Source organism: Thamnophis sirtalis, unplaced genomic scaffold, assembly GCF_051295495.1.
Source record: "Thamnophis sirtalis isolate CommonGarterSnake01/CBP01778 unplaced genomic scaffold, rThaSir2_p1.2 scaffold_7, whole genome shotgun sequence".
In the NCBI taxonomy this organism is placed as follows: domain Eukaryota; kingdom Metazoa; phylum Chordata; class Lepidosauria; order Squamata; family Natricidae; genus Thamnophis; species Thamnophis sirtalis.
In genome coordinates, this window is record NW_028261387.1 from 59607472 (window position 1) to 59635297 (window position 27826).

At 38.0% G+C, this 27826-nt stretch overlaps 1 protein-coding gene across 2 annotated transcripts; it reads right to left on the reverse strand.

Annotated features, from left to right (window-relative positions):
- Positions 1 to 1064: 1064 nt before the first annotated feature.
- RSBN1 (round spermatid basic protein 1) lies at positions 1065 to 26976 on the reverse strand. 2 transcript variants are annotated; one of them, XM_087720163.1, is made up of 8 exons: positions 26487 to 26976; positions 17037 to 17259; positions 16589 to 16661; positions 9595 to 9732; positions 9151 to 9293; positions 7973 to 8140; positions 7595 to 7703; positions 1065 to 6764 (listed from the first exon to the last, which is right to left on the reverse strand). In XM_087720163.1, exons 1-8 carry the CDS (start codon positions 26938 to 26940, stop codon positions 6420 to 6422), a joined length of 1653 nt encoding a protein of 550 aa, XP_087576289.1. In that variant the 5' UTR covers positions 26941 to 26976; the 3' UTR covers positions 1065 to 6419. The 2 variants fall into 2 exon arrangements, with proteins under 2 accessions (XP_087576289.1, XP_013909530.1); XM_014054055.2 differs by having other exon boundaries at positions 16589 to 17259.
- Between the last annotated feature and the right edge of the window lie 850 nt (positions 26977 to 27826).

Below are 27826 nucleotides of genomic sequence, written 5' to 3' on the forward strand. Positions count from 1 at the left end.
CTTCTGTGTTCAGGATTTATTTTCTCTAGAAACTTTGAAAGATATCGGATCTACAGTAACATTGAACACAAAGCTTCAGTTTAATGTGCACATCTTATATAAGGAAGAGATGGAGGAATATATAGAAATATCTCCAGTCAAGACCTTCTCCTTGCTAATAGTAGCCTATAGGGAAAATAGGTATTCCTGTTATCCTTGAATCTAGCATCGGGATATGCTAAAATGTTTCCAGGAATGAAAAAGACTTTGGACAAAAAAAAGTAAAAACAGTCTAGATCCATGATGGCAAACCTATGGTACACGTGCCAGAGATGGCACACAGACCCCTCTCTGCTGGCACATGCACCACCCAGCTCAGCTCTCTGGAGTTTCTTTCATGACCTTCTGTTTCCCTGCAAACGACGAAACAGTTCACGAAAGAAAAAGATCTTACCTCTTGCCATGCTGCTAGTATTGGGATGTCCTGTCTCCCACTGGCCAGCTGGTCTTCAGGTCTCTGCTGCGCATGTCCATGCATGCCTGGGCGTGCATGTCTACACAGGTGCACACACAACTTTCAGTTTAGGCATGTGCATGGTTTGGGCACCCGGTATCTAAAAGGTTTGCCATCACTGGTCTAGATCTTAATAAATAATGCAAGCTGTTCAAATTCTAAAATAATATTTTCCTTATTGAAATAAAAAGTTTAAGTCAATCACCTGTCTATCTAAAGAAAAAGAAGGAATAGGCGTAAAGATTAAAAATAGTTTACATGCGAATGCTCAGAAAAAGCATAGATTAGAAGTAGGTAGTTTGAAATATAATCTTGATAATCAATTGTACTATATATTTCAAAACATAATCTTGCTACATACATTAAACAAATTACTTTTTGAAGCCATATTTAGAAGTTTTGCCCGAAGCAGCTTATATCTTATTTTTTTTTATTTATTTATCCAACTTCATTTATTGTAACTTAAGCTCACTTTTCTACTCAAAAGCTACTAGGTGTCCTTTGCAATTTATTCCATTTTATCCAATATTCTGTAGCACAGGGTTTTTACCAAAGAGTCATTTTAATTAAGCACAAATCAGACTTCTGTTTATTAAAAAAATACTTTACAGGGGAAAAATTCTATGCATTCCATTGTACTTTTTTAAAAACAAATAGCTTTGACAGTGATACGCTTGTACAGTCACCTACCGAAAGAAATGCACTGTGTCAAAGGATTATTCACAGAGAGGGATAAAAGTTTCCCATCAGTTTACACTATTATAAAAACTTCTTTAAAACACTTGCTAAAATGTCAATAAATATACTAAGGCCACACAAAGCAAAACAAAAACAAAAAGAAAAAACAGACTTCCAGGCAATTGTACATATCCTTTATATGCAAAGACCTTAGATTATTAAAACCACAGAAAAATATCTTAGCTGCCAATCTAAACTGAATTTAATCACAAAACACTACACAAATCTATTTTATACAACATGTAAAGATAAGTATTTGCTTAGACAGAATTGAAAGTGCTAGATTAAGAGAAGCCCCTTATCGACTACATGTGCTATTGGGTCCTAAAAATATTATGTATATCAATGGAAGGCCATAACATTATTGGAAATGTGTTTATTGGACCAACATATAGTTTATCCACATTACAAAACTTTAGGAGCTGAAGGATAAATATCCTTATTCATAGCAACCTTCAAACACAACCAATATGGCTATAAATAGCATTTGTAAGGAAATAAAGAGTGCTATCCCACCAACAGTAAACACATTTAGAGTTCCACTGATTCCAATGGAGAATTAAGCATCTGCTTATCTCCCATTCAAAATAAATGGAACTTTTAGGTGCTTAACTTTGGCTGGATTGTGCCACAAGTGAAGATAATTCACCACCCAGAATAAATTCCAAGCATATGAATGGCAGCATGAGAAAAAAAAGTTATATGCATCTTGGGGCCCTGCCTATAAACTTTCTTGTCTCTGAGCAAATGTTATGCCCTCAAAAATAGGAAAACAGCTAACGAGCCCTTTTATTATATGGTAAAAATGTGTAATGGAAGTATTTCTTAATTTCACATGACAACTCCATATGTTCCATCTTCATGGAAGAGAACATATCCATTGTATACACATTACTTCATGTTCAGAAATATGTGAAGGAGGATGTGAAATATTTAGTTCACTTAAATGTTAATTTTGCTTTTATTGATTTGCTAAATGAATCAGTAGCCCAATACAACCTTTCTTGAATACATATTATTTTTCATTGGTATTTAAACAGAAATAGATTTTTAGTAAAAGAAAAAAATTTTTTCCCAGCTTTCAACTTAGAGCTGCTCAGGATCTTTAAATAAGAACCTTTGTGGATCTGCTAATGGCATTTAAAAGGTAGAATATAATGAATGCTTAACTAGTATTAAAACCATTATATAGATTAGAAAATGTATTCCCAAATTGTCCACTACTAATAAAATAAATGTAAAGATTTTTCTGCCTTTAATCTTCATTTGATTTTGTAATTATATAATGTCCACATATTTTGCAATTTATAAAATAAGATTTCTTGTCATGTTCAAGTGAAATCTCTTTGCAAAGCATTAAAGTATCAATTACTCTGGCAAGATCATTTTTTGAATTCATCACATCAGCACAAATCACTCCCAACATCTTCCTGAGACATTAATTTCCATCTCTTTTCTACTTCAAGAGCAAATATTATGTTCTCAAACAAAATCATTAAGATAAACCATTCTGTCACTCACTTTGTCAGGTCCATTTTGATTATTTTTCACTCAAGTGTTTGTATTGGTCTTTCTTACTCTAGAATATACATGGATTGGTACATCAGTTATAGTGCTTTTGATTAACTATTCCTATAAGAAGAATCTAAACCACTGAGCCAGAGTGCGATGCATGCATTCAGGCTTTCTGACTGAGCCTTCTTCCTACTCCTGGAAAAGCTTAAATTCTGAATCTCAGGAGTTTCTAGGAAAAACAGTCTAGCAGTATGAGGTGAGCTACAGGCATAAAGAGAAATAAGCAGAGTCCTGGCAGATACACCAAAATTCATGCTCAGACTTCTTTGGTATTTGCTAGGGAATGCAGTAATAGTGACAATTCATACTTACTATTGTAAAGATGTGGCCAAAGTAATTGCAGTAAAGATGATATTATTAAATTAAAATAGGTGACTGAAAATAAATTTGATGGTTGAAATGTAAGTTGGTGAATACATAATACCATAAAATTTTGACACAAAACTTTTGAGTTGGAAAAATGCGAGATGCTGCTTCAGAATCATTCATTTAATCTTCTTAATCTTTCATGAATGACAAAAGTCATGAATGCTCATTTCACATACCTTTAGTAGGTTGTTTCTTAATTTAAAAAAGGCCTGTAAGCCTATTGCTGTAATGTGATGGACACAAAAAACCCTTTAAGGTTATTGAACTGGATCCAGAACTGTGCACAATAGAGTTCACATTGGGGGAAAAAATGGGTATTGGTAATTTTTGCCAATTCTTTTCCTCCCCTCCTCTAATGAAGAAGTGCTCTGGAGAGTTGGGAAACATTTTTCCTCTAGCTGAATGCGTTCTCTGAATCCTGGTTCCCTCTGCCAATAGAAAAACCTGATTCTGCTCTCAAAGGAGCAAGTTGAGATTCCAACTACTATTTTCATCTTACTCTATGTCTTTTTCTAATGTCCATTACTAGATTGTAGAATTTGAAACAATTTTCTAATGTATATTTCAAAACAGGATGTGAAGTAATAAACAGTTTTTCATTCAATTATTTTTTAAATCCAACTCCTGAGTGATCATACAGTACACAGTGCAACTTAATGCAGTTGAAATATCCAAGTGACAATTCTGGCATTGTATTTGTTATTTATATCACTTTAACTCTGGGGTAATTGATGTTTGGAAGACGAGGAAAATTAGTGGAAGAAAAATGCAAAAATATGGAGTTGGTGAAACATAAATGAATTACTGAAGCCCATATTATCTATGAAGAATTTTACTTAGGACAGCCAGCTACAGCTTTTGAAAATTCTTCTGGAAAACTGTAAAAAAATGTAAAAAGCCAGAGTACCAGAAGTGGGTTCCTGCCAGTTCTAACCTCTTCTATAGGAGAGGTTCCACAAATCTAGTGCCGTTTAGAACTGGTTCCAGCTTTCTCTCCCCGCCCGTCCGCACATCATCAGGATGAAGAGTGAGAGGAGGAATTCTGGGAGTCCACGTCTTAAAGCTGTCAAATTTGAACAGGGTTAGGGGTGCAAGGGTCTTGTAACTTGACAACTTTAAGACTTGCACACTTGAATGCCAGAGTTCCTGAGCCAACATGACTGGAGGAGGAATTCTGGGAGTTGAAGTCCACAAGTTTTAAGGCTGTCAAGTTTGAACACCCCCGGGGTTTTTTTCCTAAAGGGTTAGGGGTGCAAGGGTCTTGTAACTTCACAGCTTTAAGACTTGCGTGCTTCAAATGCCAGAGTTTCTGAGCCAAGATTTTGGTTGCTAAGCAAGAGCGTTGTTAAGTGAGTTTCACCACATTTTACAAGTTGGTCACACCCACACAATCACATGACTGCCAAGCCACTCCCACTCAGTCACATGGCCAGCAAGCCACTCCCACAAAGCAGGCCACACCTACAGAAGAGGTTCTAAAAATGTACACAGATGTTTTCTGAACCAGTATTGGTCAATCTAGAATTTTTCATTAAAAGCTACACTCCTGTATAAGAACTCAGTACCTTTTGTAAAAAGGTTTCAATCTAAACACTTTATTTACACAGATTACTTAGAAAGTCCCTACAACTTCAGTATGGAAAGTCAATTTGTTGAAAAATTTTCTACTTGTCTTCAGGACTGCACCAATGTCAATACATAAACGTGTATATATCAGGAGTAATACAAGTTCTATCTAAATACTGCAAAGTTTTCTGATTATTTTGCGATTTGTTTAAAACTCTGTCCTCTTTACTGAGGTGCTAATATGCTTATATTATAATCTACACAAAACAATATTGCACAAAGTAATTGCTGTTACAAACATACGAATATTTGTATTTTCCTCACAACTGTTTTGTTGACTTGCATTGGTGTAGCGCTCCCATTCTCTCTTCTACATTAAAAAACAGATTTTAAAATACAAATAAATTTTGATTAAATTGTGATGAAGTTCAGAACTATTAGGGGGTCAATTTCATTTTACTATCCAAAACAAACATTGTTCTGTATATAATGAATAAAAGCTGAATCTACTTAATGCTGAGAAATATTGAAGGAATGCTAAATAATATCAGCCAATTATACTGAATATACTAACATGTGCTGTTTAATCTTCCAATATAGCATTAAGGAATCCAAGAATTACTTGCAAAAGTAGCAATCCATATATGATTATGTGACAGTTTATTGTGAATCAGTTATATATAATTATAAAGAATAGAGGAGATACAGGCCTGCCCTATTATATTAAGTGCCTCAATGTGAAAGAGTTAATGGTTTCTCTCTTAAGATGCCTATTGTGAATTAAACAAGCCACCAAGTTGGTTTAAATATTGTAAAGCCTTAAAGTGCTCAAAGATAGCAGTTTCATCAAAGAGACTGCTAACAATTACTTTCATTAGACACTAGTGTATTAAGTTATGCAGTTCGGAAAGATATTAAAAAAATATTCCAATATACATTAAAAGCAGAGGACCATGAAAGAGCTGTATTGATAATTTCATTTCAACAAGTTCATACACTCTGCAACTAATCTCATACATCAACTTCTTACTGAATGTCTTCTTAAGCAATTAAGGGTTAATCTACACTGCTGGTAACTTGAGCTTCCTCCAGGCTTTCAAACTCTCTCACACATACAAATGTCATTGATCATTAAAAGTGCTGTGCTTTCTCTTTCATTCAAGCCATTAATTGAATGGGAGGGAGAGTCACTTTGTGAATCTGCCACAGAAACCATCCCTTTTATGGTGAAAGCTAAAGATAAAATAGATGAAAAGTTATCAGACTTATCAAGTGTTAAATACTTGATATTTCTGAAGGAAAACTATTGAGATGTTGAATTATTTACCTCATCCCTTAAAAAAAGAAATGCAAAAAGTTGTAGTCCACTACTACATGCTGTACTAAGGGAATAAAATACAACTCTAACTTTGCATAATCTGTGTAAAAAAGATACGCTTGACATTTTGGAATGTCACCTTTCTTTATAGAATTATAGGCAAGTTTTCTCCAATAAAACATAACCCAGTTATAAAACTATAACTTCACATCAAAATTTTAAAAAGCTGTTTAAAAATGTATGATTATGTACATATCAGACAAGAAAGAGTATATGATCCTTCTGTGGATTGTGTTGCTGATCTGATTCTAGTTTTAAAAGCTGGAAGGGGCAAACCAGCTAATCTTGTTGCAGAACAAGTCATGACAGGGATGAAAACAGTGATGGTGATGCTACTGTCGCAGTCTGTACTTCTCTTTCTTCTTCAGACTCTTTTTTTATAAGTACACATTGGTCTTCACCTTCCAGTTTCACCGTGTCCGTATTTGAAATGTTTTCCATACACTGAGAATCCTCTGCTCCAGGATAGTATTGTTTGAGTCTTATATGCCAAGCTAAACTGCAGACAGCTGACACTGTCTTGAACTGATGAATGACATTTCTAGGGATGAAGTAGATGTCATTGTCACATAGCTGGATTCTGGCATAACGAATCCCTTCTCGTCTCATTTGGTTTAGCTTAGCTTCATCAACCCATTGAACACACTGAAGGGGGGGAAAGAGATAACTATGAGTAAGATAAAAAATTGTATTTTTGGTGCTGTGTATTATTATGTCATAAAGACTGTTGGTTGTGATGAAGTCAGCATGAAGTCTAAATGACACATATTTCATGAACCATATACTGAAACTACTGCTATGCTAATAGAACAAATAAAGGAAATTACCATTCTAATAGGAGGCAATCAATCAATTTGGAATGTTAATGAACAATTATAACTAAATTTTGTATTGAGTGGGACCAAGTTAAAGATTAAAAAACTTTAATCTTAAATTTAACCCAAGTATAAAAATGTTTTTTTGGCCTTTCTTATCACAATGAACATCTAAGCATGTCTATAAAACCAGATATTCTGTTCAGAATTTACCTATATCTTGCTTTTCAAAACAGTTTAGAATATCACAAAAAATAAATAAAATTAAAATATCTTAAAACATAGCAAAAATATATTTAAAAAAGCAAATATTTAAATATATGTCTTCTGAAATCAATATGTTTTAAACCCTGAACCAAGCATAAGAAATCTTGTGTCTACTACTCTTACTCACAAACAACTGCTGGCTTCTTCTCTTGGGAAGGAAACAACAAGGATTTTTTTTTTTAAGAGGATGGGGTTATGCTAATTTGAGGAACTTGTTTCTCTTTAAAGAAACATTACCTAATCTACCTCCAATCCCCACTTATTTATGCATTTCAAGCATGTGTATGTTATTCTGGAGACTTTATTTCATAATCAATGAACAGAGAAAACTTTCAGGAAAAAATAACAGAATTTTAATTGGGAAATAATATATATAGCACACTAAAAGACTACCTGTGATACTGGAGGTTCATGCAGATCCAACTGAAGTCTTTGAACTACATCAGTGAAATCTTCAGCATGAAAACAAACAACATCTTTGGTTATACGAGGCTGGTCACTCCTGGAGAAATGAAGATTGTAAAAATATGTTTGAAAATATTAGTTAAACTTTGAAAATTCCATATATTCAATAGCAAAACAATGCACCTCCTCTCTCACTTTGATGGTCAACCTCTAGGAAATATTTCCTTTTTATCTATATATTATGGGACATGTAAATTCATGTACTTTGTAATTTGGATTTTAAGAATTTATAGCAAAAATGCCTTGTAACAAAAACATTATTATAATGTACATTCTGTTAAAAATCAACACAATACCCACTCTTACCATTCACCAAACTGCACAGCTTTTAAAACTCCAACAGCAGCTGTACTCTGCCAATCAAACCCTTGCCCAACATGATCAGCATGCGCTCTTGTTCTGTCTTCAAAGAGAGCTTCACGGGGTTCACTGGTCCGAGGTAGATACTGGAGATTTTTTATTTCATTCATAGATCTATGAAATGAAATGAAAAAGAATTTAATTATTAAATTTATAAGGGGATATACAAAAATGTATAAATAAATACAGAAAATCAGCTATCCTAACTTTTCTACATCGTTATACAGGCACTACTTTGATAAGTGGCTATTTAATTCTAATATCAAATGCAATATAAATTAAAATGGAAAACAGTAAAAAGATGGAACGTGTAACAGTAAAAGGCCACTTTTTAAAAAGTTTATGCAGATGTTATATACCAGGGATTATTCTATGCACTATTAGTAGGCCTTTTGAAAGAAAAATGCTGCAGATAACTTCAACTTTTTCACAGCTTAAATATGATACACAGACAACAAATGCTTACATCGCAGAAATTCAATGAACTTAAAAGTTGGCAGTGTGCAGCCTTCCAGAACCTTCACCGGGACTGATGCAAATTGAGAGTTCAAAGGCACCAGGGGAACCCACACTAGAATGCTATGCACAGTGCCTTGAGCTCCTGAAGTAAAGACAGGATATCAAACTAACTAATAATGTAACAATGTGCAGCTATGACACAGTCTTCATTGTCTTGCTCTTACAACATTAATGATTTCCTACAGTTAATATCATTTTAATGTTTTACTCCAATATAGCAATATATGACAGTAGCTATAAGTAGCTGAATGGAAATATATTTTAAATCAAATAAAGTTTATATTAGGTGCACTGAACTGGAAGCTGTTGTTTTAATTTATGTAGATATTCCATCAATATCTATTGCATTGCCTAACAAAAAATTTCATCTTGGGAGTTTATCATGCAATGTATGATACTGACAGAGGGGAAAGGAGTGGCAGCATTACAAAAAATATGTACAAAATTATCACGATGACTTAAGCTATATTGGAAGGGAAGTTTACTATTACATATATGTCAACTAAGTTTCAGAAATTGTCAGAATAATAAACAGCCAATTTTGCTGATGAGATCAATTCAATTAAAATTTAAAGGTACAAATCCCTCCCAGCTATAAAAATTACCTGCGCCTTTTGAATGGTGACTTTGGCATATCAGCTGTTGGGATCATCTGTTCACCAGGTCTTACCCACATAATGGGCCCATCATCACTTTGTGACCTACATTGAAGTCTGAGACTTGAAAGAGTACCCCAAGGCAAAGTCATCTGAATATCACAAAAGAAAACTAGTCAGCTAGCAACATAAATTGCTTTGGATATTTTATGAACAGATGATCAATTTCTTTATTAAACTATAATTTGTACAGTCAATAAGAATTTTATGTTTTCAGTATAATTTATTTCATTCTGTCATGCAACAAAATTAGACAAAAATCACCAATTTCCTAATTAACTATTCTCTTAATGTTTAATAATGCTTTATCACTTTTTATTCTACCACCAATGCAGTGCTAACATTAGTTAAAACTTAAATCAGCAAAAGAAGAAGCAAAACTTTAATACTTACTCTAAGAAATGGGGATTCTTCTAACATATCAAGAAACTCTGGAAAATAATCTCCAACTTCTTCATCTACTGCTCCAACAAGACTGATCTGCCTCATCGGACCTGCTCTGTAAGTTCCACAGCAGTACGTTCGACTGACCTTTTAGAGAAAAAAATAAAACTATTTATCCCACAGCTTTAAAGTAATTATCAATTTCCTGTGAAGTCAAAAATATTGGCACTGATCATATACAGAACATACAAATATCTGAGCTTGAAACTCCCCTCTCCTATTATTCATATGGGGGAGTGCAACAAATACAAACATTACTCTGTTAATCAAAGAATGATTGTTGGCTTATCTGAATGGTCGTTCTCTAGGCGCTGCGGGAGTGTCCAAGCATGGGTTAATGTCAGCTTCCTGCCCAAGGACTGAGTTCAAAGTTTGTGTAGCCATGCCTCCTGCTCCCTTTAGAAGCTCAGTTTAAAAAAACGAAGGGATTAGACTATAAAGATGCTGTAAATAATAAAGGTTATGTCCATGGAGGTGATAAGCCATGCATCTGCGGCGACGTTGGACACTCCCGCAGCGCGTAGAGAATTACCATTAAGGTAAGCCAACGGTTATTCTCCTAGGCACTGCTTGGAGTGTCCAAGCATGGGACATACCCAAGCTATGTAATCCCAGGGTGGGAAGAAGGAATGTCCTGGTTAGTTTGAGCGCACCACATGGCGCACGTCCAATTTGTGCCAGGTGCACTCCCTGGGATGTCTGGGGTGTGGGCAGAAGTTGGGGAGGATGACCTCCTGAGAGTCCTATGGAATAAGATATTAATTTTTGGGAGAAAAGCTGGATCCAATCGCAGAATGACTCTGTCCGAATCTATTATGCAAAGGTCCTCCCTGAGAGCGCTGCCAACTCAGAAATTCTGCGTGCTGAGGTAATGGCTATGAGAAAGGCAGTTTTAAACAACAAAAGTCGCAGGCTAATGGAGCGAATTGGTTCAAATGGCGCCAATGTTAGGGTCTGCAGGACAATTGATAGATCCCAAGTAGAATATCAGTGTACCTTCGGGGGGGGGAGTTGGTGGCCCCCTTCAGAAAACTGCAGACACTTAGGTGTCTGCTGAGTGGTTGAGAAGAGTCTCTGGACAAAATGGTATCTAAAGCAGCCGTCTGTCTCAAAGAGTGTTGGGGGCAAGGCCCTTATCCAACCCCTCCTGGAGAAAATCCAGGATTTGTGGAATGGTCGCTGCTGTGGCAACAATATGATGGGACTGACACCAGGAGGAAAACATAGTCCATGTTGTGTCATAGATCCGCACCGTAGAAGGTCGCCTGGACGCCTGGATCGTGTGGATGACCTTGTCAGAGAAGTTGTCCTGTCTCAGGAGGTCCCCCTTAAGTGCCAAATGGCCAATTGGAGCCATTGAGGATCCAGATGCAGAATGGCCCCTTGGCTGAGGGAGATTTGCTCCTGAGGTATGTGCCAGTGTTTGGACACTGACAGGCTGACAAGGTCAGCGAACCAGGACCTCCTTGGCCAATGCAGGGCAACTAGTAGTACTTTGGCGCCCTCCAACAAGATCTTCCTGATCACCTGAGGTATCAGGGAGAGAGGTGGAAAGGCGTATAATAGGCCGGGAAGCCAGCGGCATTGAAGAGCATCCGTCTCTTTCACGCCGGAACATTGGAATCTTGAGAAGAACCAGGGGATGTGAGTGTTTGCTGGACTGGCGAACAGGTGTACCATCGGAAGGCCAAACCTCTGAGTCAATTGGTGAAACAGAGATGGATGAAGCCGCCATTCCGGGTTGCTGATGGTTGTTCTGCTTAGCCAGTCCGCTGTCACATTCTCCTCTCCCGAGATGTGGTCTGCTCTCAATGATTCGAGGTGGTGCTCTGCCCATCGCCATTAGGGCTCTCGATTGAGTCCCACCTGGTGGTTGACATAGGCTTTGGTAGCAATGTTGTTCATCAGTATTAAGATGTGGGATCCTTCAGTGAAGTGATGGAAGTGGCGCATGTCTAGCCTGGCAGCTCTGAGCTCCAGCCAATTTTTGTTGTGGGCGAGCTCCGCCTGTGACCATCTGCCCTGCGCCACATGAGTCTGCATATGGGTGCCCCAGCCGTACAAGCGGGCGTCTGTTGTTATGACCAGGCGCTTTGGTTCCTTGAAAAGGGACCCCCTCTTCAGAGCTGCGGACTGCCACTACCAGAGCAACTGGATCACCACCCTCTTGGAGTTGCTGGCCTTCCGTCGTTGAAATGGGAGAAGGAACCACTGAAGATCCCATGCATGTAACCGTGCCTAGGGAACTACTGCGATGCACGAGATCAGTTTCCCCAGCAGCTGGGATAGATTGACCAGAGGTGCTGACTTGGACCTCCGGATCTGACTCACAAGGGATGTGATGCTGTCCATTCACTCCTGTGTGAGGAATACTTGGCAGGTCCTGCAGTCGGTCACTGTGCCCAGATGCTGGATTCTGGAGGTTGGCTTCAGGTGGCTCTTTTCCAGATTGACGGAGAAGCCATGTTGTTCGAGCATGTGGATGGTGATGCTGAGATCCCGACATGCCTGCTCCCTGGATGATGACATCAACAGGATGTCATCCAGATAACAAACAAGTCTCAGTGGACAAGATCGGAGATGTGCAGCGACAGTGGTCAGAAGCTTGGTAAACGTCCTGGGGTCCAATGATAGGCTGAAGGGAAGAGCCTTGTACTGATAATGCTGGTATGCAAATTGAAACCTCAGAAACTTGCGATGTGCTGGATGAATGGGAATGTGCAGGTACGCCTCCTTCAGGTCGACTGACATCAGGAAGTCGCCCTGCCTGATGCAACCCAATATGGTTTGAAGTGATTGCATCTCGAATTGCTTGTACACTAGATGAATGTTGAGTTTCTTGAGGCCCAGTATGGCTCTCACCCCTCCCAAGGACTTTGGGACCAGGAAAAGGATGGAGTAGAATCCCCTCCGCTCCTGGCCCACCGGAAACTGCTCGATGGCAGCTATGTCCAGTGGATGCCTGATCTCTGCCTGCATTAGATGATGTTTGTGAACTGACGTGGGGAATGGGCAATGGACAAATGTCCGTGGAGGGTCTGAAAGGAAATCTAGGGTGAGACCATGACGGACTGTGTTTAAGACCCAGGTGTCCGTCGTTGTTGCCTCCCACTGGTCAGCATACAGTTGTAACTGGCCCCCTCGGAAGGACCTGCGACTACCCTGTTGTCTATTTTTGTCCCTGAACATTGCCCTATCCTGGGTACGATCCTGCATCTGGGAATAGGAACGGTTAAATCCTCCAGAAGAGGCTGGAGGGTCTGCGTTCCGAAAGGGCTGCCTGCGGAAAAAGGAGTGACCTTTGCATTCAGACGTCTTGGTAACGGTTGGTAGAACCTTGCGTTTATCCTTGGATTCTATTAAGACCGAATCCAAGTCCTCTTCAAAGAGCTTTCCCCCTTTGAAGGAAGCGGAAGCGAGCTTCCACTTGGCCTTCATGTCAGCCTGCCAGTGTCTGAGCCACAATAGAGGGCATGATGTTACATTTGAGGCCAAGGCTCTTGAGGAAAATTTGGTGGCATTAAGGGAAGTGTCAGCTGAGTATTCAACTGCATCTGGGAATAGGAACGGTTAAATCTTCCAGAAGAGGCTGGAGGATTTTATTGACATCCTGGCGCAGTCTTGTGTCATTCTCTGGCAATTTGGATTGCAGCTTACGGAGCCAGACAAGGGATGCCCTACTGAAATAAGAGGATGAAGAGGAGGCCCTCATGGCCCATGCGGTGGCCTGATGAGTCTTATGGCAGGCCTTTTCTGCCCTCTTGAGAAAAGTACTTACTCAAGTTTTTTGTGTCACTGCACAGCATAGTGAACATAGGAAACAAAGAAAAGCAGAAAGGAAACGAAAAAGCCAAGTGAGCTAAAGATAAAGACTACAAAACTATCTTCTAAGAGTTTCATGTTCTTCTGACCTGTTAATATTATCAAGCTTGGTTTAATTTTATCACGTTTATGGTTCATGGGATTGAAGCCAGCCAACCACCTTGGATGTAGCTGCAAGGGGAAAATTGACCTAGACTGCTCAGAGGATTGTATAAAATGATGGAGAAAGAACCAGGAAAACTTCAAAACACATCACAGCTGACTTCCAAGAGCAAGGTGCAACAATATCAAGTCAAACCACCCATTACTGAAAGATGAATGAAAGTGCCTCCATGGTAGAAAATCCATGAAGTCTTCACTCTGAAAGACAGAGACAAAAAAGGCAGACTGGATTTGATAAATTGTACCTTGAAAGCCACAAGTTCTTTTGGAAGAATGTTCCAGAAGATGAAACAAAATTAGAGCTTTTTGTAAATCAGTAACTCTATATTCATTGAAGAAAAAATGATATTCTGAAAGAAAAAATAACCAGTCCTATTGTAAAACATGGAGGAGGTTCAGTACCAAGTGCCTTGAATCACAATTAAATGAGATTTTCAAGATCTTCTGGAGGGAAGATAATACCCAATATTAGAAAGGTCTATCTCGGTCACAAATCTTGTGTCCTCCAGCACTATAATGATCCAAAATAATGCATCTAAGAGAACCCCAAAATAGTTGAAAAACAAAACTTGAATTGTTTTGAAGTAACCTTCTGTAAGTCCGGTCTGAATCCAATCTAACTTCTATAGAAAGAGAGAAGGGACATATGAAACTTAAAGACAAATGGAGCAATTTGCTATAAAAGAATGGGACAAATTGCTGGTTGAGAAATATATGTCTTATTCAGAGCTACAGAAATTGCTTGATTGCAGATGCTATTTCTAAAAGGTATACTATGCAATATTTAGTTAGGTCCCACTAATTACGCCCATGTCATTTTTCTTTGTTTTATATGTTGCAAGAAAACATATAGTCATACATCAAAGGCAAAATGTCTGCTCTATGGACTAGAGCAGTGGTCCCCAACCTTTTTATCGCCGCGGACCAGTCAGCCTTTGATAATTTTACCGTGGCCCGCTGAGCGCGCGCAGGGGTGGGGAGGCGTTGTTTGCGACGACACATTGATTGTCGTGGGGGAAATAGGGGGTGGGAGTATTAGGTATCTTCACTACCATATATAAAAGGAGATACTATCTTAAATAACAAAGTGGGCCCCCACCTCCAAAATATACTAAAAGAAAAAAGATTCCATGTGCTCAACTAATTTTTTTTAAAATCATCACTATATTATGGACTACAGACATATATATATATATACATACATACACACATACACACACATACATACATACATACATACATGCATATATACATACCGTACGTATGTACGTACGTATATATATAATGTCCAAATAACAGGAAAAGCGCTTCAAGGACCAAAGTATATTCCTTTTTTGCAGCCTTAAGAGAACTCTCGTTTTTTGAGGCTCAGAACCAGGCATTCTCGTGGGCTGCAAAATGGAAACCCGACCCGGGAGCGCAGCCTCCAAGAGTCCATATCGCCAATAACTACGCGTGGGGGGAAAGGAAATGTGTTTTGTGAGGAAGAGAAAGAGCGCGCTTCACCGATGCCCGTTGGCGAAATTTTGGAAGAGAGGCAAGAGACTTCAGGCACTGAGCCCCTACCCCTGGCTGCGGCAACTGGAGCGGGCGGGAGGCAGGGAAGGGGTGGGCAAGACCGCCGCTTTTCCACCGTGCGCTGCCCCCCATCTCCCCTCAAAAGACCCCCCCCCGCCCTCGGCTGCCCGACGTTCTCTCTCTCTCTCTCTCTCTACCTTTCCCGCCGTTCCTTCTCACAAGCCAAGGCCGGGCGGGGAAGCCGCCAGGGCCTCCAAGGGCTCCGCTTCCAGCGCATGGTCCGCCCCCTCCTCGCCTCGCTTCCAGGCGAGCCGACTGAGGCGAGAAAGGAGAAAGAGGCGGAGGCATTCACTGAGGGGACGGCTGACTCGGGGAGGGGGCGGAGGTGCTGTAGTAGCGGGGGATTCTTCCTCCTCGCCTCACTTGCTCCTGTGCTTCCGCACAGCTCCCCCCTCCGGCGACGGTGCTGCATGAGTGAAGAGTCAGCCGTTGCATGGCCTCCGGCCGCTGCAGCGATCATGGCCCCCGGCCGCTGCGCGGCCCGGTGCCAGGTACTCCACGGCCCGGCACCGGTCCGCGGACCGGGGGTTGGGGACCACTGGACTAGAGAACAAAGATTGGTGAATGACTTTGTGTCAGTATCAACATTTTTCATGATTAACCAGATCCTCTGAAAAAACGTGGATACCAATACTTTTGACTGTGTCTGTAAATGTCAAATGAATATTTAGACTGTAGTAGTTTCTTTGGTGGGATGTTTTGAAGTGTTATCCACCATGTTTTTTTTTTCTTTTTATTCTTTACTTTGGGGGATGTGATTGTTTCTTTCATTTTTATTGTATTGAGGGCCATCCAAAATCATTTGGAGTTGGGCAACATTAAATGTAATGAAATAAATAAATGAAAACCATGAAGATAATGCCCTCCCTAACCTCTTCCACAAACCAATTAAGGTTAAAGAATGTAGGATTTGGTGGGAGCAGAAAGGATAGTCTGAGCATCATTACTTTTCTTCTGTAAATTTTTTCTATACCTTGTGAAAGCAATTTATGTTTTCCATGATTTAAGACTTAAATCTAATTTCTATTTTATACTAAGTACAAGTAGATGTTTGCTCTTGGAGACTAAGACATTCTCATCAGCCATTTTTCAACAATGCAATCCTACCAAAAAGACTCAAATTATCAGTAAAGGCTATATCTAGGTTTTAAAATTCAAAAATAATGCCATTTCTTATAGAGGCATAGTATGGAGTGGAACAATGGAATGTGAAATGTGTGAAGGTAATATTGAACTGTATTTGACACATAGCATGCAAAAGCAATTGGAGGTGGAAAATATAACTAACAGAAAGCATTCTAGATTTCAGCTTTCTGTGTATTACAGTCAACACCACCAGATTCAAATTAGAATTCAGGCATGCCGGGAAAATTTCTCTTACCTGAGTGTGAAAGTTTGAAATTGTGGTTGTTTCAATGTCTTTTTTGCCAAGGATTTCCATTTTCACTGGAGTGCTAGGGAAATTGAAAGCAAAGTAATCCAAGAAGTCTGGTAAGTATGCAGCTGCCCCATGAACTATCGCTAGAGCATAATAAGCTGCATTTTTCTCATTTTCACTGAATGTCAAAGCAAGAAACTCTTCTGCAAATCTCTCCATCTCCACTGGAGACAAAAATGAGAGTTCATCCATATAGGCATGAAGAACTAGAGCTCCTCCATTTGATTGATGCTCTTCATGAATAAAATTACTAAATTTAGTGCCTGTTTTTAAGAAGCTGTTGCGAACAGAATGCTCCTGGTGGGTAGTAAATGGAGACTGCACCCCCTGGGGTATCCTATATTCCTCCATGCCCACATTCAACTGACACAGCTGCTCGTCTTTTAGATACCTAAAAGATTCCTTGTTCTCTTCCAAATTATCACTCTCCCCTGGAGTCAACATATCTTTGCTGACACGAGTAAGACCAGCACACACTGTCTGTACTTCTTTGTTGTACATTTTCAGATGCCTCCCTCTCATGTCTTCTCTGTGTTTCTTTTTCTTCTTCTTCTTTATTTTCTTTACAATAAGACTGTCAGATCTTTCTGTCTTGCCATTTTCATCTCGGGTTTCTAAAAGTAGTAACAATAAGATATTTATGTTGCAAAAGAATTATATTTAATAAAAGTATGTATTTTTTCAATAATGCACCAGTACTTCACTAAAAGGTTAATATAATGTTACTTTTAAAAATTGGCTACTGTTATATAAGAAAATGCTTTTTACTTTTACATACTTGTACGTACATACATACATACATACATACATACATACATCATAAATATGTACTAGTCATTTCTATAACAACAAATATATCTAATCAGCAAAACCCAAAGTTAAAGTTTCTTTTTTTTCCATCTCAAGCATAAAATCCAGAAGTGGATTATCAGCAGAAATAAAGTTGAATGTGTTTTTTTTCTTGGATTAAATCAGTTAATTTAGCCATCTCTGCTATTTCCATTAGCTTTCTAGCCATGCATCCATTGTACAAATTAAAGTATCTTTTTTGTGCATATAAAGCATTCTTGTTGCTGTCAACATATCTAACAGCAAAGTTCCAGATTTTTTCCAAGTTCTTGCCAACCAACATTCCTTGACTGACAGGACCAGCAATACGCCAAACCATGATCAAACTGAATGGGTAGAAACCACTGGGACAAGATAATTCCTAAAATAACATAATCCCAAGCCATTAACGGCTTTAAAGTAATAACCAACATCTTGAATTGCACCTGGCAACACACTGGCAACTAACTTACTTCTAGTGGTAGAACTACTGATACTGATAAAATGTCTCTATCTCAATTCTGTCATTAGTATGTTTTCTCTGAAAAAAACACACAAAACAAAATTGTATAGCAACAGCAGTTTGAACAAAACCTCTTAAAGAAGGCCTTGTGTATGAAATCCAATAACTTTCCTGGTCAAGATTTTATTACTCCATAGACTTAAATGACACCTGTGTTGATACTGTCAACTGAATTTCAAATTAAGTGATATAATGCTCTCCGAAAAATAGTTTGATTACAGTTCCCCTATTCACTGATACTTAGTAGAATTAATAAGCAACTTCTATTTCGCATTATATAATCATATGTATACAACACAATATTAGTAAACCTTAATTGTTGTAGAGACAGAATGATGGAAAAACTCATACAAAAATCAGGCCATCTCACAAAAGTAATTTATTTAATGACTTTAAAATAAAATCTGACTCAATTAATTAAAAGCCTATCCTAGTCCTGCAATATTCCTCACAGAAGCCAACCAAATGCTTCTTAGTTACTCTGATGCTGAAGGTAGAAAGGTTATTCCTCTCCCACCACTGTTTCTCTACAGCAGATATTCATAAGTATGTCGCCCACAATCCAGAGGTAACACTAAGTTTTCAAATAACAGCCCTCAATGAATCCAGTCTCTAAGACCGCATCCCCTTGGTCTGTAGAAAAAGGCTGGGGGCTGCTGTTTTTCATACTTACGTCAGCATCTTCATTGAACCCATTTACCATCAGCCTAAAATATTTTTCCTAATTATAGAAAGTTCAGATATTAAAATTGGGAGGTATAGCCCATATAAATTGGTTTGCATTTACTCAAGTTGAAGCCCATTTCCCACTAAATTACCCAATTCAAAGGTATACTTCTGGAGCTCTTCACAATTGGTTTAGTATTATCACCCTCACAAGTTCAGTTGCTCTAACAACTTGACCAACTCACTACCTATCAGTAAGTTAAGGTCAGTTAGGAGCAAGATTAAAAAAATCACTTCCCAGCATATACTGCTAATATACTCCATTTCTTGATTCTCTTCTTTGGAAAACATATTTTTTATTTCATAGCTAGTTAGCAATCCAGAAAAGGTAGATTTTCTACTAAAGGTACTCAAGAGCTTTCAATGAATAATACTGTACACTTAAATCCTCAAACCTTGGGCAGGACCAATGGAATCACTGCCATTCATGTATTTAATAACATTCAAATTGTATGAACATGGTAAGGAAAAACTGCTTTTACAGAATCTTGCTTTTGTTGTTCTTGAATTATAAATCTCAGTATTTTGTAAAATTTGTCAGTTCCAGTTATTAACTGTGCACCTTTATCTTGGCAGAATTGGAATTTACTTTCCAAATGAATATTTTCTATTTTTGCCTTGATGACATTTGTGCATAGTGTTTGTTCTTGGATAGCAAAAGCATTTTGCTGTTTCCATTTTTAGCACATCATTCTTAATCCATTACCATATTCTGGTAATTTCCTTCAATATCCTTCAAAAAAATGCCCACAGGGTGCTTGTGTTTTCCACATATCTGATGTCATTTCAAGCTGTTTGTCTATAAAATTACGTTCTTACATTTAATTTTTACATATAGCTTTTTTCTGAGATTTGTTTAACAAAAGTTTATTTACTTCCTTCAAAACAATATAAAGGCCTTATTTTTCTTTTCTCCAAAGCTTATCTGTAACGTTCTCATCCAACCTCTTCTTTGGAAGACATCATCTATTAACATCACTGTGAGGATGTAGGGCAGTACTCATAATCATTAATCTTCTGATTTGCTGATCAGTTATCAACCATCTGACTCCAATTGAGTATTCCTGCAGTATACTGAGTTATCAGTATTGCCCATGAGCTGATGGCTCTGATTGTACTTCCACCATTTAGGCTAAATTTTAGAATTTTTAATAATTGTTTGCAATTTAGTGAGTCTATTTTTCCTTTTACTATATTTGGTTGCACAAAATACCTGATGTTTCCAATATCCACAAATTTAATCTTGTTCAGCTGCTGGCCTGTTGATTTTTTCCTTTATGATCTGAATACTTTGTTGTAAATTAATGATTTTTTTTCTTTACTTCAATTATAGCAAAGAACATCATTAGGTAATTATTCCTGTTCATCTTTTGATTGCATTGATAAGTAAAGAGAGAGAGACTTTTAGATGTTGTTTGAAAACTGACAGCCATGTTTTACCTTATTCAGCATCCTTGGCAATAGGCCCATCACTAAATTAAATAAAAGTGAAAACTGAGCACTTGAGGCTAATTTGGTCAAAGAAAATTTCAGTCAGATGGAGGCAGCAGAAGACAAGGAGCTAGATTCAGATTCTACTGTTTTCCCTAAAGCATGCTGAGTTGGGCATAGAGCAGAACAGAAGAATTCTGCAAGACTTCTTGTATGACAAGGGCATGGTTCATTTAAAAGCCTTTGCTGGCAAGCTGTTCTCCACTGGGAACTATCACTCTATTTGCCGGAGCTCTATGCTTTGCCTGTTGAATCTGTTCCTTAAGAAAACCCTGTTCCTTGGAACCTGACCCAATTTTGGACCCTTACACTTCTAGAGTATGACCCGACTATGCTTCTGTCTGCAGTCTGGACTCTAGCCATTTGGAAGTCTCTGTAGACAAGCTGGTAGGCATTTGGGGCTTTGCTGCTTTGTGTGTACATTTACACATATGTCCTCTTGGCCACTGCCTATATTTACTAAATCCTAGGTAAAGCTCCTTGCAACTACTTGGGGCGTACATGTCTTATCAGGACAATTCACAATAATGAATCACCTTGAAAGATCCTCCTTTTTGACTCCACATAATTGATCATTATTTACAATTAACTTTGTAACTGAGCTTTCAATTTTTCCATGCTTTTATTGTATCTACAAAATCTTAAATTTTAATTGATACAAAATAATGTGCATATTTTTCATAATATAGCCATTTGAAAGAAGTCAAATGCCTTCTTGTAATCATTCCAAGCAATACATAAATTCATTTTTTTAGGATTGTTTTATTAATAAAGAACATTTTTGAGTCATTGTGAATTTTTCAGTTTCCTTTTTGTTCAATTGCATAGTCAGAAATTTCCTTTAGATAAACATAGTGACTTCACTATTATTCCAGTAAGTGTTTTGAATGTGGTAGGCAAACAAGTTATCAATCTTTAGTTTTCAGGTATGAATTCTTTTTGTGTTAAAAAGTTTCTTTCAGATTCATCCAGGCTTCATTTGTTCCACTCTTTAGTGAAACATGAAACTGATCAGGTAACTGTAGATTTGCTAACCGAGCAGCTACTTGGCTAGACATTGATGTTAAAATCTATCCAACACATCAGTCCCAGATATATTTGTTGTTTTCTCTGACTGCTTCTAACTATTAATCCCAATACAGTTAAAATGTTCATAGCTTTTTTTCCTTTTTATTGCATTTTTGTAATTTAACTATATTGTGTGCTCTTTGGTTTTATAATTAACTTCTAGCAAAATGCATTTTTAATTGTCAAGTTTCAGGGTTTTATTTTTCTTTGATGGTACTTTGAGTTAATATCCATATAAAATTTATGATTTGTTCTAAATTGTAAATTTTGTTTACATAGGTTTATGCAGTTTGATTTTTTCCTGACAATGCCACAATTTTCAGTTTCAGTTTTGCTTGAACGTCAGCTGTGCTTTTGGTTCTGATGTAACGTTGCATTTTTAGATTCAGTTGCAGCTTTTCAGTTTTTATTAGGTTTTTAAACCACCCTCATTACTTTTAAAAAAGCTTAAGTTTTAAGTTTTTTTTCAAACTGTTCAGATTCAAAATTTTGAATATATTAAAAGAAGTTTTTAACATTTTCCCTAAAGCTATTTTTGCTGTTCTTATTAAATGCTTTTATTAAAACTGTTTCTGACACAGTTTGTGCTCTTTAGTTATCTTCACTAGGCTTCAGTTTTCATTTCCTAAAGAAAGCTTTCTTCACTTTTACAGCTGTCTAGGCCCTGTTAAAATGCATTAAGAGCATTAAATATGCTGTCCTCTGCCGTGTCTTGGTTGACTCTTTCTTACCTTATGGAATACATGCAATATAAGTTTTGATTATTGTTACTTAAAAAAAAGACCCTGCACATCAGATGAGCATATTATTTACATCAAATGGTGGCACAGTGGTTTGACTGCAGTATTGCAGGCAAACTGTGCCCATAGCCAGGAGTTTGATCCTTCCAAGGTCAGTAAAATGAGGGCCCAGATTGTTGGAGGCAGTATGCTGACATTTATTAACCACCCACAGAGTGCTGTAAAGCACTACAGAGTGCTTTAATTAGTATATAAGTCTAAGTGCTATTGCTAGTTATAGGCAACACCTGCCACCTTTAGTATTATCTGAAGGATACATTCTTTCAATGTTTGCTATTATAAAGCATGTATACAGGATACATATATAAAATTCATATCCAGACATCATACTCCATTGATTCACACTATCCCATTTCTAGTAAACTCTCTTGTTATTAATTAAAAGCTACAAGCAGGAATTTATAACCAGTTGATGAAAGATTGGTGAAAACAATCACCACCATCAAGATACTACTTGTCACATAAACAAAAGTGATATTTCAGTTTCCCCCTCTTAAAATTTAAGATTTTTCAGAACTAAGAGAATTTGAAGACCTCAACTAGAGGAAGAAAACAGTTATTAAGGCTTACAACAGTACTGAGGTTCTTTCCACGTTACCAGCAGCATCAGAATTAATACTGAAATCTCCAGAAGCAGAAAGTTCAGGAATAACAGACAGAAAAAATATCTGTTCAGGAAAACTATCTCTAGGAAAATGGGCTAACATGTTTAGCTAGGGATATTGTGTTAATGTTTGTTTTTTTCTGCTGTGCTACAATTTTGTTTTTATATACAAGGTAGAACACTTTGTGTTCATAAAGTTATATTATTTCTGTATTATTTTGCTCCAATGTCTTTTTCCCCCACACTTGTAGCAGAATGATACCAGCTTGTGGTCTGCCCCATCTCTTTTGCACTAAATTTAAGAGCAAGACATGAAGTAAGGCACATTCTTGATAGCAGCAGCAGGAACTACCAAACCAAAGCAGGAGGTAGAATCAGGTGCAAGACCTAGAGAGCTTTTGGGAGAGAAGGTTTGATACTTCCAATCTACTGCTATATGGGCTAGGCCATTCTGCCACATCATTGTATCTATATTTTTATTTGCAACCAAGTGCTACTACCGTGGCACAGATATGTATGTATCACAAACTTTTTCAAATTTCTAGCTAATTTAAACGGACCTGCCTACACTACTATTTCATTGGCATATATGTGAAACAGAGACCACTTCCAAGAATATCTTGACAGTTCTCCACTAAAATCTCTTACCTAGTAATCTCAATTTTACTTTCACGGCTGGCTGCTTATTTTTTTCTTATATTATTGGTATCAACCTATACCACACCACCGCCTCTTCCTCAGTCTTTCCAGAACCTATCTAAACAACATGCAACTTCCACCTCTCCAGATCAGGCAGGATCTTCATACCAATCACAAACACACATGACATGTTAGAGGGCCGAATATCCTTTTTTTCCCAATGTAAGTGGAACTCCTTTAGAAAAGTTCACTGAGAAACAAAAAGTAGGGTTAATATTTTTTTCTTCAGTGCAATTTTTGTGAACATTATTTTGAGCACATGCCTCAGCATTTTGTACACTATGGGCTCTTTGCGGCTTAGTAGTTTTTCTTTTAAGACATTACCTGGAGTAAGCATGGACTATTTTTCTCCTATTAGGAAATCAACATTAGCATTGTCTATGACTGAAGTTCATATTTAGGAACATTTGATTATACCTATTTCATTCAAGCATTTAAAAAGCCAAGAATTTACACAAGTTTATACTTGGTTTAAAATGCTGTTGTGTTATGTTATGTCTGTGTGAGACAAAACAAACAACTTCAGTGATTTCCTGGTTTGAGTGGTCTTCTATTTATAATGCAAACAAAGGAGCTAGATAATCATGAAAATTTTATTTCTATATATGATCTATTTAATTAGTAATTAAACTGCTATTTTTAGCAATTGCTGAACTTTTTATATACACAGTTCATATAATATGAGTTATAATCATACAGAGTTTGTGATTTTATGATAGGCTAGCACAGAATGGATGTTAAAGAACTTACCAGGATGGTAACTTGGTAAAACTTCACTACTTACTACTTATGTTCAACTGCTACAATATTACATCAGAAGTTTTTTTAAACCATTTCAAATTTAATAGGCTTAAGCTAATGGTTTTTCACAATTAAAGAATACTTTAGCTCATCCATTTTTGTATCTCTGATTTTGATTTCATTATATGATTTTGTTTGTATGCCAAAATTATATAGGCACGTTCAAATTTTGAAATCATATCTACAAAATCTCTGTATGTTGATTGCTATAAACAGGAATAATCCCTAATTTATGTTAAACTGTAAGTGAACAATTCCAAATAAGTAACATCTACAAATTAAATCCTTCCCTGAAACAATACCAACTTATGAAAAGAACAAAACATTATTAGCAGTAAATGAAAGAGCATGTGGAAAAGCGCAAGTGCTCAGGAAATATTTTTTTATTCTATATAAATATTTGTTATATTTAAATTCATATTAGGTAGTAATGAAGGTAAGAACCAGATGGTAAGATATCCTATCATATGATATGATAAGCTGATTGCCTATAAGAATGGGATAAACTATTTTAAATAGTTTGTAGCAAAAATAGTAACTTTATAGAACTGAGCAATGTTTGTCACAAAAACAGTTATCTCATTCTGACTCCCTAGTAGTAAAATTTAGATTTCTCTTGTCTAACTTTTTAAAGACAACCGTTTTAAGAGTTAGAAAGCATGTGTGCTTTTAAGCATTGAAGTTTAAAAAAAAACCAGAAACCTGAAGATAGCAATGTTTATTCTCCCAAGTGATTTGTGGCATAGCACATCCACATAACAATTTTTTAATCATTTAAAGTCACAATAGTAACTTTGTTACATTTGTATAGTATTTGAGCTGATAAATAAAGGGAGACTAGTATAGATCTATTTCAAGCTATTTAGCTCTCATCAGCTAGCCATACCCTTACTGGTAGTACTATACAAATACATTTGTATTTTACTATACAAATGTAACAAAGGCAACAGTAAAATATTGGGCTTTCTGTCTGGATGGTCTCTTGTGACGAGCCGATGGACAGAGAATGTATATGTGTGTGTGTGTGTGTGTGTGTGTGTGTGTGTGTGTGTGTGTGGTGTGTGTGGTGTGTGTGTTGTATTTGATATATATATATACATACATACATACATACATACATACATACATACATACATACATACATATATATATATATATATATATATATATATATATATATGTTTTTTTTAAATTTGTGCTGATAAATAAATAAAGGGAGACTAGTATAGATCTATTTCAAGCTATTTAGCTCTCATCAGCTAGCCATACCCTTACTGGGATTTGAACCTATATCCATGCTGCAGTATTTACCTAGTCATTGATATTCTTTCCCCCTAAAAGTTTATTTTCCCATTGTAACATATACAATAACTGAATTTGTTTCATTTACAAACACGTTTGGACCAATTCTGGCATACTATACAATCTCCTACTTCAAGGAAGAGATAATAATCTCCCTATTAACCAAAATCAAAACAACTCTTAAGTAGAAACAAGTAAGGCACTACATAAGTGAACTTTAGATCACCTTTCATTCCTTGACAAAACTGGCAACTGAATACATTATGTACAGTATGCCTAGAGAAGATATATTTATATTTATATTTATATTTATATTTATATTTATATTTATATTTATATTTATATTTATATATATATATATATATATATATATATATATATATATATATATATATATATATATATATATATATATATATATATATATATATATATATATATATATATATATATATATATATATATATATATAAAATGTGTGGCATGGCTCTCTCCATGTCTATATATAGACACATGCATTTCTTTTTCTGAAAAAAGCAGCAGGAAAGTCATGCATAAAAAAAGAACCTGTCGCGGATCCTGAGTTTACAGCAACTTCCCTTTAAGGAAAGTGACAAACTTGAGGAAAGCTCTCCCACAAGCGCCTCAGGGCTTCCACTAGCCAAGTCTTTTTTTTCCTAGGGAGGAACTCTGGCCTTTTTCGACCAGTACCAAATTTTCGGGGGTCTTTCGTTCCTAGGTTCATGTTATTCACGACGAATTCCTCACTGTCAAGTTAGGTCAAAGAAGCCCGACAAAGGCCTTTTGAAATTTGAGCTTGGCGGGCGTGCCGAAGTCAGGAGCGGCTCGCTGACAGGAGACGTTTGGGGAGCGGGACGAGGATCGCGCGCTCGTCGTCCAAAGGAACCAGTAACATCCTGGCCGGGGGGGGGGGGAGACAAACCAAGCCCATCCGCCCATCGCAAGTCCGAACCGTCCCGGCGCTTGGCTCCGACTCACCTCGCTTGCTGGGCCGCCCAAGAGAGCCGTCACCGGAGCTTCCCCGCCTACCCTTGTGGGGCTTCTTCTCCCCAGAGGAACGGCCAGGCTCCGAGTCCCCGCTGTCCGGACGGTGCCGGTGCCGGTGGTGATGCCGTCGCTCGCAGTGCAGGGCCTGCGGGGGCAGGCTAAGCGGAGAGAAAGTGAAAAGCCCGGCGGGGGCGGAAGGCAGGACAGGAGTCGCTGGGAGGCCGGGAACAGAGGCCGGCGGCGGCAGCGGCTCTGCCTGAGAGGGCCTCACCGTAAGCGGTGGCTGGCTCAACTTCGCCCTCTTGCAGCTCCCAGCATCCCCGAGAGGACCTTTCCGCTTCCTCCCTCCTCCCCTCGGTCGACCAGGCCGGTCGCCGAGTGGCAGCGAAGGCGTCTCTTCCGCGCCCCGGGACACGGTGCGTACCGCAGCGACCTGCGCAGCCATTTCGCTCTCTCCCTCACACACATTTAAATGGCCCGAGCGCCTGTAAACTCTGCGCAGGCGTCGCTTGACACTCTCTGGGAATTGTGGTCCGACCTTGCACGTCGGGATCTGTAGTTTTCGTTGACTGGACGTGCGCTTGTTTATGCAAAGGTTGCTGGGAAATGAAGTCTTCGCTCCGGTTTTCAGTAGTTTTCAATGAAGAGGAGCGTGCAGGGAGTCACGCAGCACGGCCACATCACGTAGACTTTGGGCTTTCCGGTGGGGGAGTGGAGGTAACTTTCAACCATGCGTGAGTGGGTGGGGGAATCCCGATGTTTCCTGGAGCATGCGTATTAGTTCAGCTTTGGATCATTTCTATGCTGAGGTTAGATAGTGGGAATTGTATTGTTATGAAAGTTGGGATTTCTAAGCACATGCAGAGTGCGTATGATCGCCTTTAATATATGTAATTCAGATCATGGTTTCCGTTTCATTGGGGACTGATTGAGTAGTCAGTACTTTATATGAGCTTAAAACCAGCCACAGGAACATGTATTGTGTAAATGTATAGAGTGCTGAAAATGCTAAAGTCCCGAAATGTGCATGCGCGTTATTAAAGAAAATAAACAGCACTTTGGAATGATTCGATAGTCGAACGATTGTAACCTTATTTTACCGAGGCTAGTAGCTCAGGCTGCTTTATGTTGCTTACTTCAGGTAGGGTAAAGCTTCCCCCTCATACATATGTGCTATTCGTTCCCGGCTCTAGGAGGCGGTGCTCATCTCCATTTCAAAGCCAGCTCCGTAGTCATGTGGCCGGCACGACTAAACACTGCCGCACGGAAGGTGTTACTTTCCCACAAAAGGTGGTTCCTATGTTTCTACTTGCCTTTTACATGCTTTCCAA